Here is an 18,025-nt window from a genome sequence, read left to right as displayed (position 1 = left end):
AAAATTTCATGGAATAAGTTTAAAGAGGGGAGGAGAATAATAGGATAATTTTTTTTAAAGGGGAGCTCCACCTCCATATCCAAAATTATTTTAGGATTGACCCTGCAACAACCAACCAAACCCCTCTTGCCCCACTTTTTGCTAAGAATCGTGTTCATCGTGTTTGGTTCATATAGGAAACAATACTTGACCTAGACCTGATAATTCAATGGATGCTAACATTTAGTCCTGTAAATATTAATGAATGCTAAGGTTTAGTACAGTAAAAATTTGATATTCAAGACAAAATTTCTGCTGCATGTTTCAACTGAATGAATTGCATCTCTATTTACAAGTGAACATTTTGAAGACTGGTCCCTATCCTATTAGTCCAGAGCTCCAGTATTATCAACACCTGCTACTTGACCTGGAGAGTCACATTGGAAAACACTGATGTAGAATGGAGAAAAGTGATACTACGTATGACGTCTGCCTCCCAGCTTTCCATCACACAACATAATTTGTTACTTCACATCTGAATGAATTTTTAAAATAGAGAATATAAATTGACATCACTGTGATAAGCTGTACCGTGTTTGCTTAATTTTGAGTTAGCTTCAAGGGGCTTAACTGCCTGGGTCAAAGGAAGAGAGGATTGAATTTACATCAAATTATGGTAGTAGAATATGAATAGGCTTCCCCACGGGCATGTGATTCTTCATGTTTGACATTTTGTTTATAAGAAATTTTTCTGTAATTAAGCTAGGTCAAATTGAGTTGTTGGGCTCGGCGGACTGGAAGGACCTGTTCCACATTGCATCTCTAAATAAATTAAAAGTCAAAATGAAAATAAGTGACTTTGAAAGATTTTGAAGCGTATTTTTACCAGGACAGTTGGTTTAAAGGGGAATGTGCAGGATTTTAGGAAGGAAAATATATTTGTAATTCATTTATGGAATGTTGCTGGCCATCACTGAATTTATTTCTGATTGTTAATCGCAAATGACCAGCTTGATTACATCCACTGCGATGGCTCTGAAGTTGATTTGAGCATAAAGATAACGGGCATTCTTGAACCTGATGAGAAGCTGGTATTGTTATTTTATGACAATCTGATCATTTCATTGTCACCATTGTTGATACTGGCTATTTGTATACCAATTACATTTCATTAGTAAATACTGATCCTCAGTGATGACAGAGCCCAGCACCAATGATAAAGGCAAGACTAAAATACTTGTCAACATATTTAATGCCAAATCAGGTGTAAGACCTAGGAGCAGGTTTAAGCTATTGGCCCAACAAGTCTGCTCTGCTATTCAATCATAGCTGATTTATTTTCCCTCTCAACCCCATCCTCTTGCCTTCTCCCTGTAATCTTTGATGCCCTTGCTAATAAAGAACCTACCCATCTCCATTTTAAATATAGCCAATGACCCAATCTCCACAGCTGTCTGTGGCAATGAATTCCACAGACTGGCCACCCTCTGGCGTAAGAAACTCATCTTCATTTCTGTCCTAAAGAAACGTCCTATAAACGTCGACTGTACTTCTTCCTATAGATGCTGCCTGGCCTGCTGCGCTCACCAGCAATTTTTATGTGTGTTTCTTCTATTTTGTGGCTGTGCCCACTGGTCCTAGAATCTCCTGCTTATTGCAAGTATCCTTTCCATATCCACTCTAGGTCTTTAAATATTTGGTAGGTTTCAGTGAAATCCTCACTCTTTTAAATTCCAGTGAGTACAGGCCCTGAGCCATCAAACACTCTTCATATGTTAACCCTTTCTTTCCTGAGATAATTTTCGTCACCTGAAAGATGACTAAAAGAATTTGAAAGATATAAAAATTATAGTGTTGTTGTGATGGGTGACTTCAACTTTCCTGATACCTCTTGCACTAAGGAGGTGCCAGTTAGTATCTACGAGGCACCAGTGACTTACCGTTAACCTTCAAATTGACTGATACCTACAAAGTTAAAGAAACTACAAAATCTTGACGTGGGAGGCAAATAACGAACGGCACACAAAATGAGCTCTGATCACAAATAGTACCATGCTTGGCAGCTTCACATTAGGCCTCTTTAAACACTGATATCCATGATGACTGTAGCCTGAATATTTATGGTATCAAAATGCATAACATTAAGACTTGAATTTTGTGACACAACAAAAACTGAGACATCACCCATCAGACCCTGGTCTGCAATTCTGTTTTTGGACTTTGCCATTGCATCCATTTCTACGGCTTGGAAGGTTGGCATCAGACACTTTGATGCCCCTTGACAGTGGAAGCATGTTTCTGTCATGTCTGCCAATACACAATGTATCTTAGAAATTTTGTAATGTTTAGATAAAGTACCATCTATGGAGATGGAAAACTTGAAAACCAAATAAACAGCCAATTATGGATTTTTTTCAAGTTGTTGGAAACACTTGACAAAGCAAACATCTGTGCAAGAAAAACAGCTCCCATTTCAGTCAAGGCCCTTCTTCAGACCTGGCAAAAGGATCTTTGATCCAAAATGTTAGTGATTTTTCTTTGCAACACACATCAAAGTTGCTGGTAAACGCAGCAGGCCAGGCAGCAACTATTGGAAGAGTTTCAGTCAACGTTTCAGGCCGAGACCCTTCGTCAGGACTAACTGAAGGAAAAGTTAGTAAGAGATTTGAAAGTGGGAAGGGGAGGGGGAGATCCAAAACGATGGGAAAAGACAGGAGGGGGAGGGATGGAGCCAAGAGTTGGACAGGTGATAGGCAAAAGGGATTCGAGAGGATCATGGGACAGGAGATCCGGGTAGAAAGACGGGGTGGGGGGGGGGAGAACAGAGGATGGGCAAGGGGTATAGTCAGAGGGACAGAGGGAGAAAAAGAAGAGTGAGAGAAAGAATGTGTGTATATAAATAAATAACGGATGGGGTACTAGGGGGAGGTGGGGCATTAGCGGAAGTTAGAGAAGTCGATGTTCATGCCATCAGGTTGCAGGTTACCCAGACGGAGTATAAGATGTTGTTCCTCCAACCTGAGTGTGGCTTCATCTTTACAGTAGAGGAGGCCGTGGATGGACATGTCAGAATGGGAATGGGACGTGGAATTAAAATGTGTGGCCACTGGGAGATCCTGCTTTCTCTGGCAGACAGAGCGTAGGTGTTCAGCGAAGCGGTCTCCCAGTCTGCGTCGGGTCTCGCCAATATATAGAAGGCCACATCGGGAGCACCGGACGCAGTATATCACCCCAGCCAACTCACAGGTGAAGTGTCGCCTCACCTGGAAGGACTGTTTGGGGCCCTGAATGGTGGTAAGGGAGGAAGTGTAAGGGCATGTGTAGCACTTGTTCCGCTTACAAGGATAAATGCCAGGAGGGAGATCAGTGGGGAGGAATGGGGGGGACGAATGGACAAGGGAGTCGCATAGGGAGCGATCCCTGCGGAAAGCGGGGGGGGGGTGGAGGGAAAGATGTGCTTAGTGGTGAGATCAAACCTCAGATGCTACCTGTCCTATCAAGTATTTGCACCAATTTCTGTTTTATTTCATTAGAACTGAAGAATATAGTTACAAAATACTTAGCAAATGTGAGGAAAGAATAGAAGGGCAGATCTGTGATGGGTTGGAAGTTGTAATTAAGTGATGAAAGGGACGATGGTGCAAGACAAAAGTGATGACATTGCAACAAATAAAAATGGTCTTGAAGAACTGTAAGTGGCAGCAACAATCATTTGAAATTATTTGCATTTAGAAGACTGTGCAAAAATTAAGGTGCTGTTCCCTGTTTTTGTGTATTAGGACTGAAGGGTTTTTCTTCTGAATTGAATTGACTTTATTACTTACATCCTTCATATACATGAGGAGTAAAAATCTTTACTTCTCTGTCTCAGTGTGCAATTTGTAGTAATTTATAATAGTATGTACAACAAGACAGTCAATATCACATAGAAATACAATTGTATCAGTGTGAATTAATCAGTCTGGTGGCCTGGTGGAAGAAGCTGGTCGAAAGTCAGTTGGCCCTGGCTTTTGTGTTGCGGTGCCATTTCCCGTATGGTAGCAGCTGTAACAGTTTGTGGTTGGGGCCTCCGGGCCCTTTTTACACACCTGTCTTTATAAATGACCCAAATAGTGGGAAGTTCAGATGTGCTGGGCTGTCCGCACTACTCTCTGCAGAGCCCTGCGATTGAGTGAAGTACAGTTCCCGTACCAGGCAGTGATGTAGCCAGTCAGGATGCTCTCAATTGTGCCTCTGTAGAAAGTTCTCAGGATGTTGGGGCCCAAACCAAACTTCTTCAACCATTTGAGGTGAAAGAGGCACAGTTGTGCCTTTTTCACCACACAGCCAATAAGTACAGACCACGTGAGATCCTTGATGTGCATGCTGAGGAACTTAAAGCTGTTCATCTGTCAACCCTAGATCCATCGATGCCTGTCTCCATTTCTCCTGTAGTCCACAAATTTGTTTTTGCAACATTGAGGGAGCGGTTGTTTTCTTGACACCACTGTGTCAGGGTGATGACTTCTTCTCTGTAGGCTGCCTCGTTATTATTTAAGATTAGGCCAATAAATGTAGTATTGTCAGCAAATTTAATTAGCAGATTGGAGCTATGGGTGATGACACAGTCATGGGCATACAGAGAGTAAAGGAAGGAGCTTAGGACATAGCCCACTTGCAGGCCTGAAATTTCCCTTGGCTCCCTGAAATTTCTGTCACTTTCCCCAGGACTTCTGGTGCCATGTGGGAAAATCGTAGACCCTGCACTCCCATTTGATCAAGGAGTAACAACCCAGACTAGCATCTACCTTTCAGGTTATTTTGTGGAGTAAAGGCCAATTTAAGCGAGACCAGCTGCTCGCAATTTTGTGCTTATCCTGAGGTTTGTGGCTGCTCAGCATGTGATTAGTAATGGTCAAGCAGATGAACAGGCAGCATGAGGTTGGTCTACTGAATTCAGTGGAAGGCACGAGTGGAGTTAATCATGCCTATTCTCACGGATTAGTGCATTAAACAGTTAAATAAGGCAAAATTAATTTCAGGTGCTTCAGGCGGAGACCCTTGAACACATCCTGAAACGTTGTCTGTTTATTCCCCTCCGTAGATGTTGCTTGACTTGCTGTGTGCTTCAAGCATTTTGTGTAGGTTTTCAGCATCTGTACAAATTTATATTTAAAGTTAACTGCGTCTTGTTATCCTTGTTACAGAGTACCATGTCATTTCAACATTTAAGAGGAACCCATTGGATCAAGCCTTTAGGAGGCCGAATGCAAATATAACATCAAATTACTTGATTAATCAGTACTGGATTGCTGTCAGTCATAAAGCCCCTGCTTTGCTTTACGATCTCTACCTGAGGCTAACAGGACAAAAACCAAGGTAAGTAGATCTTTATACTGTAGATCTGAAGTGGTTGGACTTGAGTATTGAAAAGGCTCTTTTCATATTTAACAATGTAGAATTTAACTTTGTTGTTCCAGTTATTCTTCCCCCCACCCCACATAGCAAGGATAGAAATCTATTTTAAAGTTATCTGAGACTAACAGACTTCATTTTTCTTTATGCATACAAAGCTCTTGTTCCGGTATCTGCCTTTTCTGATTGAAATAAGCCATCTTCCAATCAAGTATTATTAACGTGGAGTGTTGCAACTTGTTCCCAAATATTGTGAACTTTGTGATAGTGTGATCACTGCTTTCTAGATGTTCCTTAATGTTACTTGCTCCCCTTGACCTGGATGATTTCTCAGAAACAGGCTCAGTGATTCTTCCTTATTGAGCTTTGAATGTACTCATTAAGAAAAAAGTTCTGAACCCCATTTCAGAAACTCTTCTCCTTATCCTGCATCTGTTTGCTATTCTACACTGCTTTGGACAATTGAAGTTTCTTATTATGCACCACTCTCATATTTTCACATATCTCTAAAATGTTTATGCATTTAGGTAAATATTTTTTTAACCCTGATACACTTTTATTTTCTGGAATATCCTTACAAATGCCACTAATTGGATTATGTAAGCTGTCACGGAGCAGTCAGTAGTAGAACTATGCAGGACTGTGCACACTGATTTCCCCAGTAGCAAAACCTATACAGGAGAATGAACTGTGCACCTGGGTCCCGATCCCATTTATCTTCCATGAAGTGCTGCTATTCACTAACAATTTGATTAATGTTGTCTTAGATGTTTTCAATCATGTGGCTGCTGTGTTCACATGAGAACCATTCCCACAGCGTGGTGTGGGTGTTGGGGAACTAAAGACCTCATTCCAAATTTAGCAGAAATTACAAATATTGGCCAGAATTTTGAAAAAGACTCTGGCTTTCAGTAATATACAGTGAAAAAATTGCTCCATGAATTTTTGTTCTAAGTATTTAAATTCTGATTTGGATGTTAGAATTTAGGGAAAATGTCAGACAAAAAAATCAAATCAGGAGCTAGTTTGTTTAGGTTTTACAAAATTGTTGCTAGCTTATGAATCAATGAATGGATTAGTATAATCCATAAAACATCACTCATTTTGTAGGCCATAGGCAATTATAAGAAAGCAAGATGCATTGTACACCTTTATAAGAATTTTTAATAACATTTAAAGGTGGAAAGCACTGAATGGGGTTCAACTCTGTTCATATTAAGTGGATAATTACTAAATGAGCTTATTTCAAATAACCTGTTGATAAAAATAATTGCTTACTATACTGCCTACAATAACAGGATCAATTCTGTCAAAATAACTGCAATCAGACAATATTGATATAAGAAGTGTGGGATAAATGCAAGATCCTGCCTTATTGCACATATCCTTACAGAATGATGAAGATCTTCAACAGACTTCACAAATCCATGATGCTACTGGAATACTTCAGCAGCAAGTCCTGGGATTGGACTTCAGAGAATATGAACATGCTGATGAGTCAGCTCAGCCTAGAGGATAAGAGGGTAAGCAGCTGAGTACACTGAATCCTGGCAGCTGATGCTCTCCTGAAATGTAGGAATCAGGATCAGGATTCCTTGTAGCATCACTATACTGGACAGCGAGCTCTGCACTCATATAGCCCAGACCCTTTTGTACTCCTTTTGTCCTCCATGTTGTAGTTTTCTTATTCACACTAAAAGGCCTTTGTGATGGCTGTGATCACCTTGATTAATGTAGCTGTGGTGGTTGAAATTGATATGCTTAAATGCTGTTTTGAAATCGTACAGCTGTGATGTTTACCTAAGAACTCCCCACGAGGTGACCATAAGACACAGGACTAGAATGAGGCCATTTGGCCTATCAAGTCTGCTCTGCCGTTCGCTCATGGCTGATCCTTCGCCCTACCGCCCCCCCCCCCCCCCAGCCCCGGCCATCTCCTCTTAACCTTTGATGCTGTGTCCAATCAAGAACCTATCAATCTCTGCCTTAAGCCTTCACAGCTGCCGGTGGTAACAGACTCACCACTCTCTAGTCAAAGAAATTTCTCCACATCTGTTTTAAATGGATGCTCCTCTATCCTGAGGCTGTGCCCGCTTGTCCAAGACTCCTGCACCATGGGAGATGTCCCTTCCACATCTACTCTGTCTAGGCCTTTCAATTATCTAAAGCTTTCAATGAGATCCCACCTCATCCTTCTAAATTCCAACAAGTACAGGCTCAGAGCCATGAAACGTTTCTCGTATGATGACCCTTTCATTCCTGGAATCATCCTTGTGAACCTCCTCTGAAGCCTCTCCAATGCCAGCCCAAAATTGTTCGCAATACCTCAAGGTGGGGCGTCACCAGTGCCTTATAAAGCCTCAGCATCACATCCTTACTCTTGTATTCTCGAACTCTTGAAATGAATGTTAACATTGCATTTGTTTTCCTCACCACCAGTTCAATCTGCAAGATCACCTTTAGGGTGTTCTGCACAAGAACTCCCAAGTCCCTTTGCATCTCAGATTTTTGGACTTTCTCCCCTTTTAGAAAATAGTCTGCACATCTATTTCTACTACCAAAATGCATGACCATGCATCTTCCAACATTGTATTTCATTTGCCACTTTCTTCACCATTCTCCTAATCTGTCTAAGTCCACCTGCAGCTTACCTGTTTCTTCAACACTACCTGCCCCTCCACCAATCTTCATATCATCTGCAAACTTGGCAACAAAGCCATCTATTCCATCATCTAAATCATTTATATACAGCATAAAAAGAAGTGGTCCCAGCACCGATCTCTGCGGAACACCACTAGTCACTAGCAGCCAACCAGAAAAGGATCCTTTTATTCCCACTCGCTGCCTCCTCCCAATTAACCAGTGTTAGTAACTTTCTTGTAATACCATGGACTCTTAACTCGGTAAGAAACCGCATGTGTGGCACCTTATCAAAGGCCTTCTGAAAATCCAAATATACAACATCCACTGCATCCCCATTTTCTATCCCACTTGTAATCTCCTCAAAGAATTCCAACAGGTTTGTCAGGCAAGATTTTCCCTTAAGGAAACCATGCTGACCGTGTCCTAGTACTCCAGAACCTCATCCTTTATAATGGACTCCAACATCTTCCCAACCACTGAGGTCAGGATAACTGATCTATAATTTCCTTTCTGCTGCCTCCCTCCTTTCTTAGAGACTGGAGTGATATTTGCAATTTTCCAGTCCTCTGGCACCATGCCAGAGTCCAATGATTTTTGGAAGATCATTACTAATACCTCCACAATCTCTACCGCTACCTCTTTCAGAACCCTCAGGTCCAATTCATCTGGTCTGGTGACTTGTATACCCCTTGGGTCTTTTAGCCTTTTGAGCACCTTCTCCCTTGTAATAGTAACTGCACTCACTTCTCTACAACATCTGGCACACTGCTAATGTCTTCTACAGTGAAGACTGATGGAAAATATTCATTGAGTTCATCTACTATTTCCTTGCCTCCCATTATTATTTCTCCGGCCTCATTTTCTAGGTGGTTGGAGAAGAAAACTGACTTGACATTTTGACCTGCCACATTTATTTTCAGTCAGTACCAAAGTTGAAAGTAAATTTATTATTGTAGTGCATATGTCACCACATATAACCCTGAGATTAATTTTCTTGTGGGCAATCACAGTAAATACAAGACCACCATAGGTGGTGGAAACAGTTCAGTAATCGGACAAGTGCAGTTGAGTGAAATTAACCCCTTTGGTTCAAGAGCCTGATGGTTGAGGGGTAGTAATTGTTCCTGAACGTGATGGTGTGAGTCTTGAGGCTCCTGTACCTTCTTCCTAATGGCAGCAGCAAGAAGAAAGCATGGTCCAGATGGTAGGGGTCTGTGATGATAGATGCTACTTTCCTGTGACAGTGCTCCATATAGATGTGTTCATTGGTGAGAAGGGCTTTACTCGTGATGGACTGGCATGTATCCACTTCTTGTTGTAGTCTTTTCAATTCAAGGACATTGGTGTTTCTGTACCAGACTCATGCAACCGGTCAATATACTCTTCTCCACATACCTATGGAAGTTTGTGAAAGTTTTAGACATGATTTAATCTTTCTAGGAAAGTAGAGGCTGTGCTGTGCTTTCATCATAATGGCACTTGCATGCTGGACCCAGGTGAGATCCCCTGAAATGATAACACTGAGGAATTACTGACTCTCTCCAGCTCTGATTCCCCCGATGAGTACTGACTCGTGGACATCCAGTTTCCTCCCCCAGAAGTCAATAATTATCTCTTTGGTCTTGCTGACTTGAATGAGAGGTCATTGTTGTGGCACCTCTCAGCCAGATTTTCAATCGCCTTCCTGTATGCTGATTTGTCACCACCTTTGATTTGGCCAACAGTGGTGTCTTTAGCAAACTTGAATATGAAATGGGAGCTGTGCTTAGTCACACGGTCATAAGTATAAAGTGAGTAGAGCAGGGGGGCTAAGCACACAGCCTCGTGCTTGGTGATCAAAATTAATCTTAAAACAGGAAAAGAAGGAACAACTGTATGTAGAAAGAGAAACAAAATTAATGTTTCAGGTCAAGAGCCCTTCCTCAGAACTGAGCTCTAATTTGCAGTAAGGGTGGTGAAGGTATGGACAGAACAAGGTGAGTGTTACGAATAGGGTGAGCTGCAACTTGCAGTGGGGATGATGTGAAGATGAAGTCATTCCATTTAATACTGGAAATTAGAGGGAGGAACATAAAAATAACAGCAGTTAAAAAAGGTGGTGGGGGGGAATTGTCCTTTGCTCTGAGGGAATTACTGGCTCTTATTTGTAACTTTTAATTATTTACGAATGAAATTGATTCAATAAAAGTTTAATGAGGAATTACAGTACAGTATTAGCAAGGTTTATTTTTTTAATAAACACTCTTACAGAGAAGCAGCAGGGACTGTCAGTCTTTAATAATGTTAGTACAACACAGTGTAAATTATTCACTAACTGCTGCTCTTGGCTGAAATGGTTTTCTCGGGCTATTGCCTGATTAGAGAGTTCAGCAGCTCTGGAGTGACCCATCAAAGAGAAATCAGTACAGCAGATGGTAGCACGAAGAACAATAATCCTTTTGAATAATGTACAGGTATTACTTCAATTGTATAAAAATACAAAAGATATTCTAATATTTCTATGGATCTTAGATTTTTAAACCAAGGTCCTTTTAGAAGGGGACAAAGACTAGAATGTTATTAAGCTTCAAACCACAGAATTTTACAAACAACAGCTGTTTCATTTGGAGAAATTAGATACATCCTTCATCATCTCTGAGATTGTTTGATCCCAACAGGCTAAAATGTCTTGAGAGCTTTTTATAAAAGGAACCAAGGTCCTGTGTACCTCATTGGGACAGTAGCAGATATTGGGGGGGCTACAGTTCTTGTTATCCTTCACTGATCTGTATATTAGGTGCGATTTCTGATAAGGAAGTTTCAATTAAATCTGTACATCAATAAGTTTTAACTATTCTGAATACAGCTAAACAGATCATCTAGGGTAGTCACTTGTTTGCTTGCAGGTTTCATCCTGGTTTGTCTTGCTTGACTTTATCTCAGCCAGGATAAAACTGCAGTTTTCTTGTTGCAGCTCTATAAAACCCTGGTTAGGCTACATTGGGAATGCCGTATCCTGTTCTGGCCCCTCATTATAGGAAGGATGTTAGAAAAGTGGCTGCTGTACAAAGTGTAAGTTGTCACATTAGTGGAGTGGAGAAATGCTTTACCTCAAGTGACTCATGATCAGGAATAGGGACTGAAATCAAGGAACTGGGGTCATAAAGAGTGTTTTGGCACATTGGTCTTCATAATTAAAAGTATTGAGTACAGGAGTTGATCTTACATTTAAGTCGTACAACACATTAGTGAGGCTTAATCTGAAGTATTGTGTACAATTCTGGTCACCTACCTACAGGAAAGATATCAATAAGATAGAAAGAGTACAGAGAAAGTTTACGAGGATGTTGCTGGGACCTGAGGATTGAATTATAGGGAAGGATTGAATAGGTTAGGACTTCATTCCCTGGAAAATGAGGGGAGAGTTAATCAAGGTACACAAAATTATGAGTGATATAGGTTGGGTAAATGCAAGCAAGCTTTTTCTGATGAGGTTGGAACTAACGGTCGTTGGTTAAGAGTGAACCAATGAAATATTTAAGATAACTACTTCAATTAGAGGGTGGCGAGAGTGGAATGATTTGCCAGCAGATGTGGTTGAAGCTGGTTTGATTTCAACACATAAGAGAAGTTTGGGTAAGTACATGGATGGAAGGGGTACTGAAATCTGTGGTCCAGGTGCAGGTCAGTGGGATTAGGCAGGATAATAAGTTAGGCATGGACTGACTAGCTGGTCTTGAAAGGCCTGATTCTGTGCTATAGCACTCCATGACAATGACTGAGTTATGAAGCTGAGATCATGGGAAATTTATTTTTAGACATATAACAGTACAACACAGTACAGGCCCTTTGGCCTATGATGTTGTGCCAACCTTTTAATCTACTTCAAGATCAATCCAACCTTTCCCTCTCACATTGTCCTCCAGAAAGAATCCTAAGAAATTTGTTTTGCAGCGAAAGTTCGGTGGTTTGTGTCTCACCAATTGTTATCTTGTGCATAAGATGTTATTTAATACCCACTCTTGAATAACTGCTTCACTGCTGAGCTTTTTAGAATTTTAGAGACAATTGCAGCAGTCGAGAAATGGATATTGATGATGCCAATTTCTTGTTGATTCCTTTATGGACTGGTTTACCTTAAGAACGGCTCCACCCAATGGTTTAATCCTGTAATTGCACAAGTCCACACATCTGAATCATAGGACTTAAATGTCAAATATCTATCCAGTTTCTTAGAAACCAATCATACATGTTCATTGTCTAGTTTTGGCTCCTGAAAGAAAATTGTGCATTATTGAATTACCTTCTCCCTCATCTGGAGATCTTTATTAATTGCATAAAAATCATGTCACACTAGTTCTCAGCATTATGACCACTATACATTACCAGATGAAGAGAGATACGCTCTGACTTCAAACAAAACAGCTTTTTAAATTTGGATTCTCACCTACCAAACCTTTGGAATTGGAATAAATAAACACCAAGTTAAAAATGAACGATGAGGATAAACTAAAGGAGATAACTTCATTCAACATCATTGAAATGTTCCCACAACCTACGGACTCACTTTCAATGACTCTTCATTTCAAGTTTTCGATATTTATTGCTTATTATTATTCTTATTTTTGTATATGTACTGTTGTCTTTCACACTCTAGTTGAATATCCAAGTTGCTGTGCTCTTTTATTGATTTTATTATGATTATTATTCTATTATGGATTTGTTCATTATGCCCACAAGAACATGAATCTCAGGATTGTATATAGTGACATATATGTACTTCGATAATAAATTTACTTTGAACTTTGTAGGAATGGGTGCATTAATAAATTGCAGTTAAACTAGATGCACATAAATGTGTTTGGTTGGAACGTCACAACAGAGGACAATCCAAAACATTATAGTTCTCAATTAACTGAAATGTTACTCATTGTTTCAAACACAGAAACCAAATTGTAAAAAACATGACAACAAAACAAAATAAATAACCAGTTAATCCATTTTGGTGTAATTGGTTAAAATAATTCTGACCAGGTCAGCAATAGAACCCAAAATAAGTAGAGAAAAATACAGGAAACACATCAGGGTGTGGAGAGAGAAACAATGGAAATGTGTCAGGTCAATAAACTTGCATCTGAACCAAAGGGAGCGGCTGCTTTTCTTTGTTCTTTGTGATTGTTTAAAGACACGAGATTTATTAAGGTACCTGAAAAGTAGCAGTCCCTGAAAATGATCAGAACTGCAGCCAACTCTAGTCATTTTCCTGAAGGTGTCATGGGATATATGCATTGCAGCTTAAAATGAAGGTATAACCACCATGTTACCCTTGCAACCACAGGAGATGTAACACCTATGCTTTCCCTTCCCAGCGTCCAGGGCTCAAACAGCCTTTTCAGGTGATTCAGTTATGCTTCTGTTCTAGTGTTTTGCATTCTGTGCTTAAGTATGGTCGTCTCTACACTGGAGAAACTAAATGCTAATTGCGTAAACTCTGCAACATTGTCTGCAGGAGGGACCTTGAGCTGACAATTGTCTGTAATTTTAATTCCCGGTCCCACTTCTACATTGAACAAATGCTCCCTGTCTCTAGCATGTTCTGTTTTTATTTCTTATTTCCTGTATCTACAGCCTTTCTTTAAATTTTCATTCTTTCAGTGTTACTAGGGGACAAGTCATGCAGGTATCTTAATTTTAGACAGTTTTTGATATTTCATTTGTTGGATTTTTTAGTCTGAAGTGAAGATGGTTTGCTCATCATATCAAAGCATACAACTTGCCAGCTCAGATTTTTTTCTCTGTATTTTAAAGTATTCTTCTCAAAGCAAGTAATTATCTGTTACTAGATGCGCTATCTAGGTATCAAGTTTGGAATTATATATGTAGCTTCCAAATAATACTCCAATGCAAGGGCATCCGATACTTTCTGGTTGATAACTACTTTTTAACTGGAAAGGAGGAAATTAGATGTTTAGATTTTCAACAAATATTCACTTCCTGAAAAGCTATTTCAGCCACCATTAACCATCTCTTGTCCTCTACAATTTACCAACATCTACCATGTTCCCTCCCCAGATCAGAGGCTATTCACCATTCACTCACAAACCATTCTCTCCTCTGTCAGAGATTAATGTTGACACTCTTCTCATTCAGTTTTTTCCCATTCTCACCTTCTCCTTTTGATAGAAGTCTTCGTCAGTTAATCACGTTTCATTCTTTCTCTTCTGGTTTCCTCTGAGTGAAGTTTTCTACTTCTCCATTTCTTCCCTGATTCTGATTCACCAGCATTCCGGGAATTCATCCCTGGGTCCAGTTGGTGAGTGTGGATACAGTCTGTGGAGGAAAATTGTAAGCAGTACAGCCAGGGTTAATTACTTATGTAGTTGTGATAGCAATGTTAGCTTGGAGCCCTGGACCTGATTTAAGTGTTACCATGTGTATTATGTGGTAACTCCTTGGCTTTGCACTATTATTTTCCAAGGTGTAATGTTTGGAGACAATGGTATCACATGCCTGGAAACTGACAAGCTTTCAGCAGAAGGTCAATTCAGTGAACGATGGACTGAATTAGGACAGATGAGTTAACTTTTTATGCTTTCTCACAGAAATTCAATTTTGATGTCCGCCAACTTCACTGGCCAGAGTATATTGAAAATTACTGCATAGGAACCAAGAAATATGTGCTAAATGAGGATATGTCTGGACTTCCAGCAGCTAGACAGCACCTAAAGAAGTGAGTACAAACACCTTATGTTTATTTTTACAAAGGTTCTATTACAGTAAATTCCAAATAAGGTAATATCAGTGGTAACACCCAGTAGATTCCCTGCATCTTAGCAACTTTTTATTTTCTTGTGTCTGCCTCGACTGGTAGTCAGAGCATGGCTGGTTCAGCTCTACTCCCATATATTAAAAAAATTACCCGGAAAGCATTGTGTTTAAATGGAAATGGTAGAAAGATAAATTGCTGTTGCTTGACGACTTTCCTCAACAGTCATCCAGTGGTAGGGAACTTGGGAATGCTATATTAAAGCAGGTCAGAGTTGCAGTACAGAGGGAAGTTGTCTGTCTTATTATCTCCCAGCTGTTCTATGGGAAGATCAAGTTATTTCTATATGCTTGTTCTTCCCATCCCACAAATTTTTCCGTTTCACATACTTTCCCTCTTGAAAACAAAAAAATGAAAATTTTTAAAAACGGCAGCTGCTGGAAATCTGAATTAAAAGCAGAAAATGCTGGAGACATTCAAGAAGTCAGGCAGTATCTGTGGAAAGAGAAATGGTTAATGTTTTAGGTCAAAAACCTTTCAGAGGTAGAATGAGAGAAAGTAAAACAGACAAGAGACTGCAGATGCTGGAACATACAAAAGGCTAGAGGAACTCAGGTCAGGAAGCATTTGTGAAGAGAAATGGAATCTGTTAAAATTGCACTGGATCCGCCTTGTCAAATCAGCATGTAGCCATAAAGTCACAGAATACAGATCATCTTTTTAAAAAAAAATAGAAAAGCTGGAAATACTCAAGTCAGGCAGCTTTGGTGAAAAGGTAAAAAGTTGTTTCCTGTATTTTATGTTTTTATTTCATATTTGCAGCATCGTGGATTTTCATGTCAGATGATTATCTTTTTACCAGGCTTCTGGTACTGGAGCTAAGAGCTGGAAAGGGATACCAGGCTTCTCCACCCGCCCCCCCCCCCACCCCACTTTCTCCCCAGGACTCCCGTCCCATGTTCCTCTCCCTTCTCCAGCCTGGTATCCCTTTTGCCAATCAACTTTCCAGCTCTTAGCTCCATCCCTCCCCCTCCTGTCTTCTCCTATCATTTCGGATCTCCCCCTCCCCGTCCCACTTTCAAATCTCTTACTAACTCTTCTTTCAGTTAGTCCTGACGAAGGGTCTCGGCCCGAAACGTTGACTGTACCTCTTCCTAGAGATGCTGCCTGGCCTGCTGCGTTCACCAGCATTTTTTGTGTGTGTTGCTTGAATTTCCAGCATCTGCAGATTTCCTCATGTTTTGGCAATAGAAATGGTTTGTCTTCCTCCCCATTCCATAGGTTGAGGCAAGATTAAGAGCATCAACAAGTCCAGTTGAAAGAAATATTTGTGTCAGGTCTACATGATCTGAAGCACAAAGACATCTATTTCACCAGAAACACCTTTCAATAACATCTTCATGATGTACTTTAAAATCACGGCTATAGAGTCTGATCTGGTTGAAAGGTGGATTTGTGTGAGTTCAGATTATAAAATGGCTTATTGGAGAGGATGTAGAACTTGAAATGAGTGCCCCATAAGCTACATTGATCAAAACAATTCCAAGTATTGACTTCTCAGGTTCCTGTATAAGTTTGGTGTCCCTACAAGCATAAAGACATTTTTAAACACTGAGCACAATATGTAGCAGCACATTGATCTATGATACCTTTCTCTTTTGGCAGGCTACGAAACATCCGGTATGCCTTCAACACCATTCTCCTCATCTTCATCTGGCGTGTTTTTATTGCTCGGTCACAAATGGCTCGCAACATCTGGTATTTTGTGGTGAGCCTGTGCTACAAATTCCTGTCTTACTTCAGAGCATCCAGCACCATTCGACACTGAGGCCAAACCCGCATGACAAACCATAAATTTGAAGAATCAGTTTGTTCCAAATGGCTAACAATTCATTAGGAATAAGGAATATCTCAATTTCCAAAAAAAAAAGTCTTCCCAAGACCATATTTTGGAAAAATTTCCCAAGTCAGTGTAAAAAAAAAGACTTTGCATTCCAATGTAATCAAACTACACACTGCCATTATTATGATAAAGAACAATGATATTTTCTCACCAAGCATATGCTAGTGTGACTCTCTTGTTTTCTATCTTACCAGCTTGCTCAGATTGACAGTGTAAACAGTTTTCCAATGTCTGTATATCTCTAGACACTGTCATGCAAACCCAGGCTTAACTTGTAATTGCTGGAATGGACTGAAGTTCAAAATTGTCTCTTCTGTGCCATTATGTTTTGGATGCAGGGCTCTTATTCACAAAAAGAACCTGTACAATGTATAGTACTATTTAGTCCCAATGTGTCCAAAAATGGTTTACATCCAGTTAATTTTTGTGAATACAACTTGAAGCCCATCGTACAGTTAACGTACTAGAAGTTCGCTTTTCCAGCAATAACATGGTAACATTCTTCTTCTTGGTGCTAAAATGGCAATGACAGCTTAAACAATACTGGGTGGTTTACACTTGTAAAATGTATATAAAGGTTAACACGACCAAAACCTCGGAGTTTATTTCTGATATTTGCAGAAAGTCACCACTTTTCCCTCCCAAAATTGTCAATATGCTATCAAATAAAGACCTTGACAGCAACCTTGTGCATTTTTATGACAACAGAATAAAAAGGACTGATGTGTGAACCTATTTCAGTTTTGTTTTATGCCTGTCCAAGGATCATTAAAAGATGAGATTTTATCATTGGTCCTGATTATAAGGGAAGAAAAAGTATGTCATGTAGAGCAAGTGGATATCAGTACTAGATGTGATAATGTTATTGCTTCCAACACAAATGCTGAGAAATTAAATACTACTTTGGATATTTGTAAGAATAATTTTTGTTTTTTGTGATTATTCTCTTGTGAAAGATCAATATCATGTTACTACCAGATAGATAGATAATTCATTGATCCCAAAGGAATTTGCAATGTCACAGTAGCATACGAAGTGCACAGTTATAAATATTAGAAGAGAAGTAGAAAGAATTAAAAAAAAAAACAAGTTGCCACACAGTCTAACTGGAAGGGATCATCACTTCTCCAGCTATAGATTGACTCATTATAGAGACTAATGGCCGAGGGTAAGAATGACCTTGTGTAGTGCTCCTTGGAGCAGTACAGTTGTCTTGGTCTATCACTAAAAGTCTCTTCTGTTCAGCCAAGGTGGCATGCAGAGGGTGAGAAACTTTGTCCAGAATTGCCAGGATTTTCTGTAGGGTCCTTTGTCCTACCACTTCCTCCAGTGTATCCAATTTGACTCCTATTACAGAGTCA

At 39.9% G+C, this 18,025-nt stretch overlaps 1 protein-coding gene across 3 annotated transcripts in view; it reads left to right on the top strand.

Annotated features, from left to right (window-relative positions):
* The window catches only part of si:dkey-97m3.1 (fatty acyl-CoA reductase 1), a 175,186-nt gene extending 157,599 nt beyond the window's left edge, over positions 1 to 17,587 (top strand). For all 3 annotated transcript variants that reach the window (XM_063057912.1, XM_063057911.1, XM_063057913.1), the window contains 4 exons: positions 5,166 to 5,337; positions 6,767 to 6,896; positions 14,598 to 14,725; positions 16,427 to 17,587. In XM_063057912.1, coding sequence (XP_062913982.1) covers positions 5,166 to 5,337; positions 6,767 to 6,896; positions 14,598 to 14,725; positions 16,427 to 16,589 — 593 coding nt within the window. In that variant the 3' untranslated portion in view covers positions 16,590 to 17,587. The remainder of the gene's footprint in view (positions 1 to 5,165; positions 5,338 to 6,766; positions 6,897 to 14,597; positions 14,726 to 16,426) is intronic.
* Positions 17,588 to 18,025: the final 438 nt, after the last annotated feature.

This window comes from Mobula hypostoma, chromosome 9, assembly GCF_963921235.1.
Source record: "Mobula hypostoma chromosome 9, sMobHyp1.1, whole genome shotgun sequence".
Classification (NCBI taxonomy): Eukaryota; Metazoa; Chordata; class Chondrichthyes; order Myliobatiformes; family Myliobatidae; genus Mobula; species Mobula hypostoma.
This window is presented reverse-complemented; position numbering and strand designations above follow the sequence as displayed.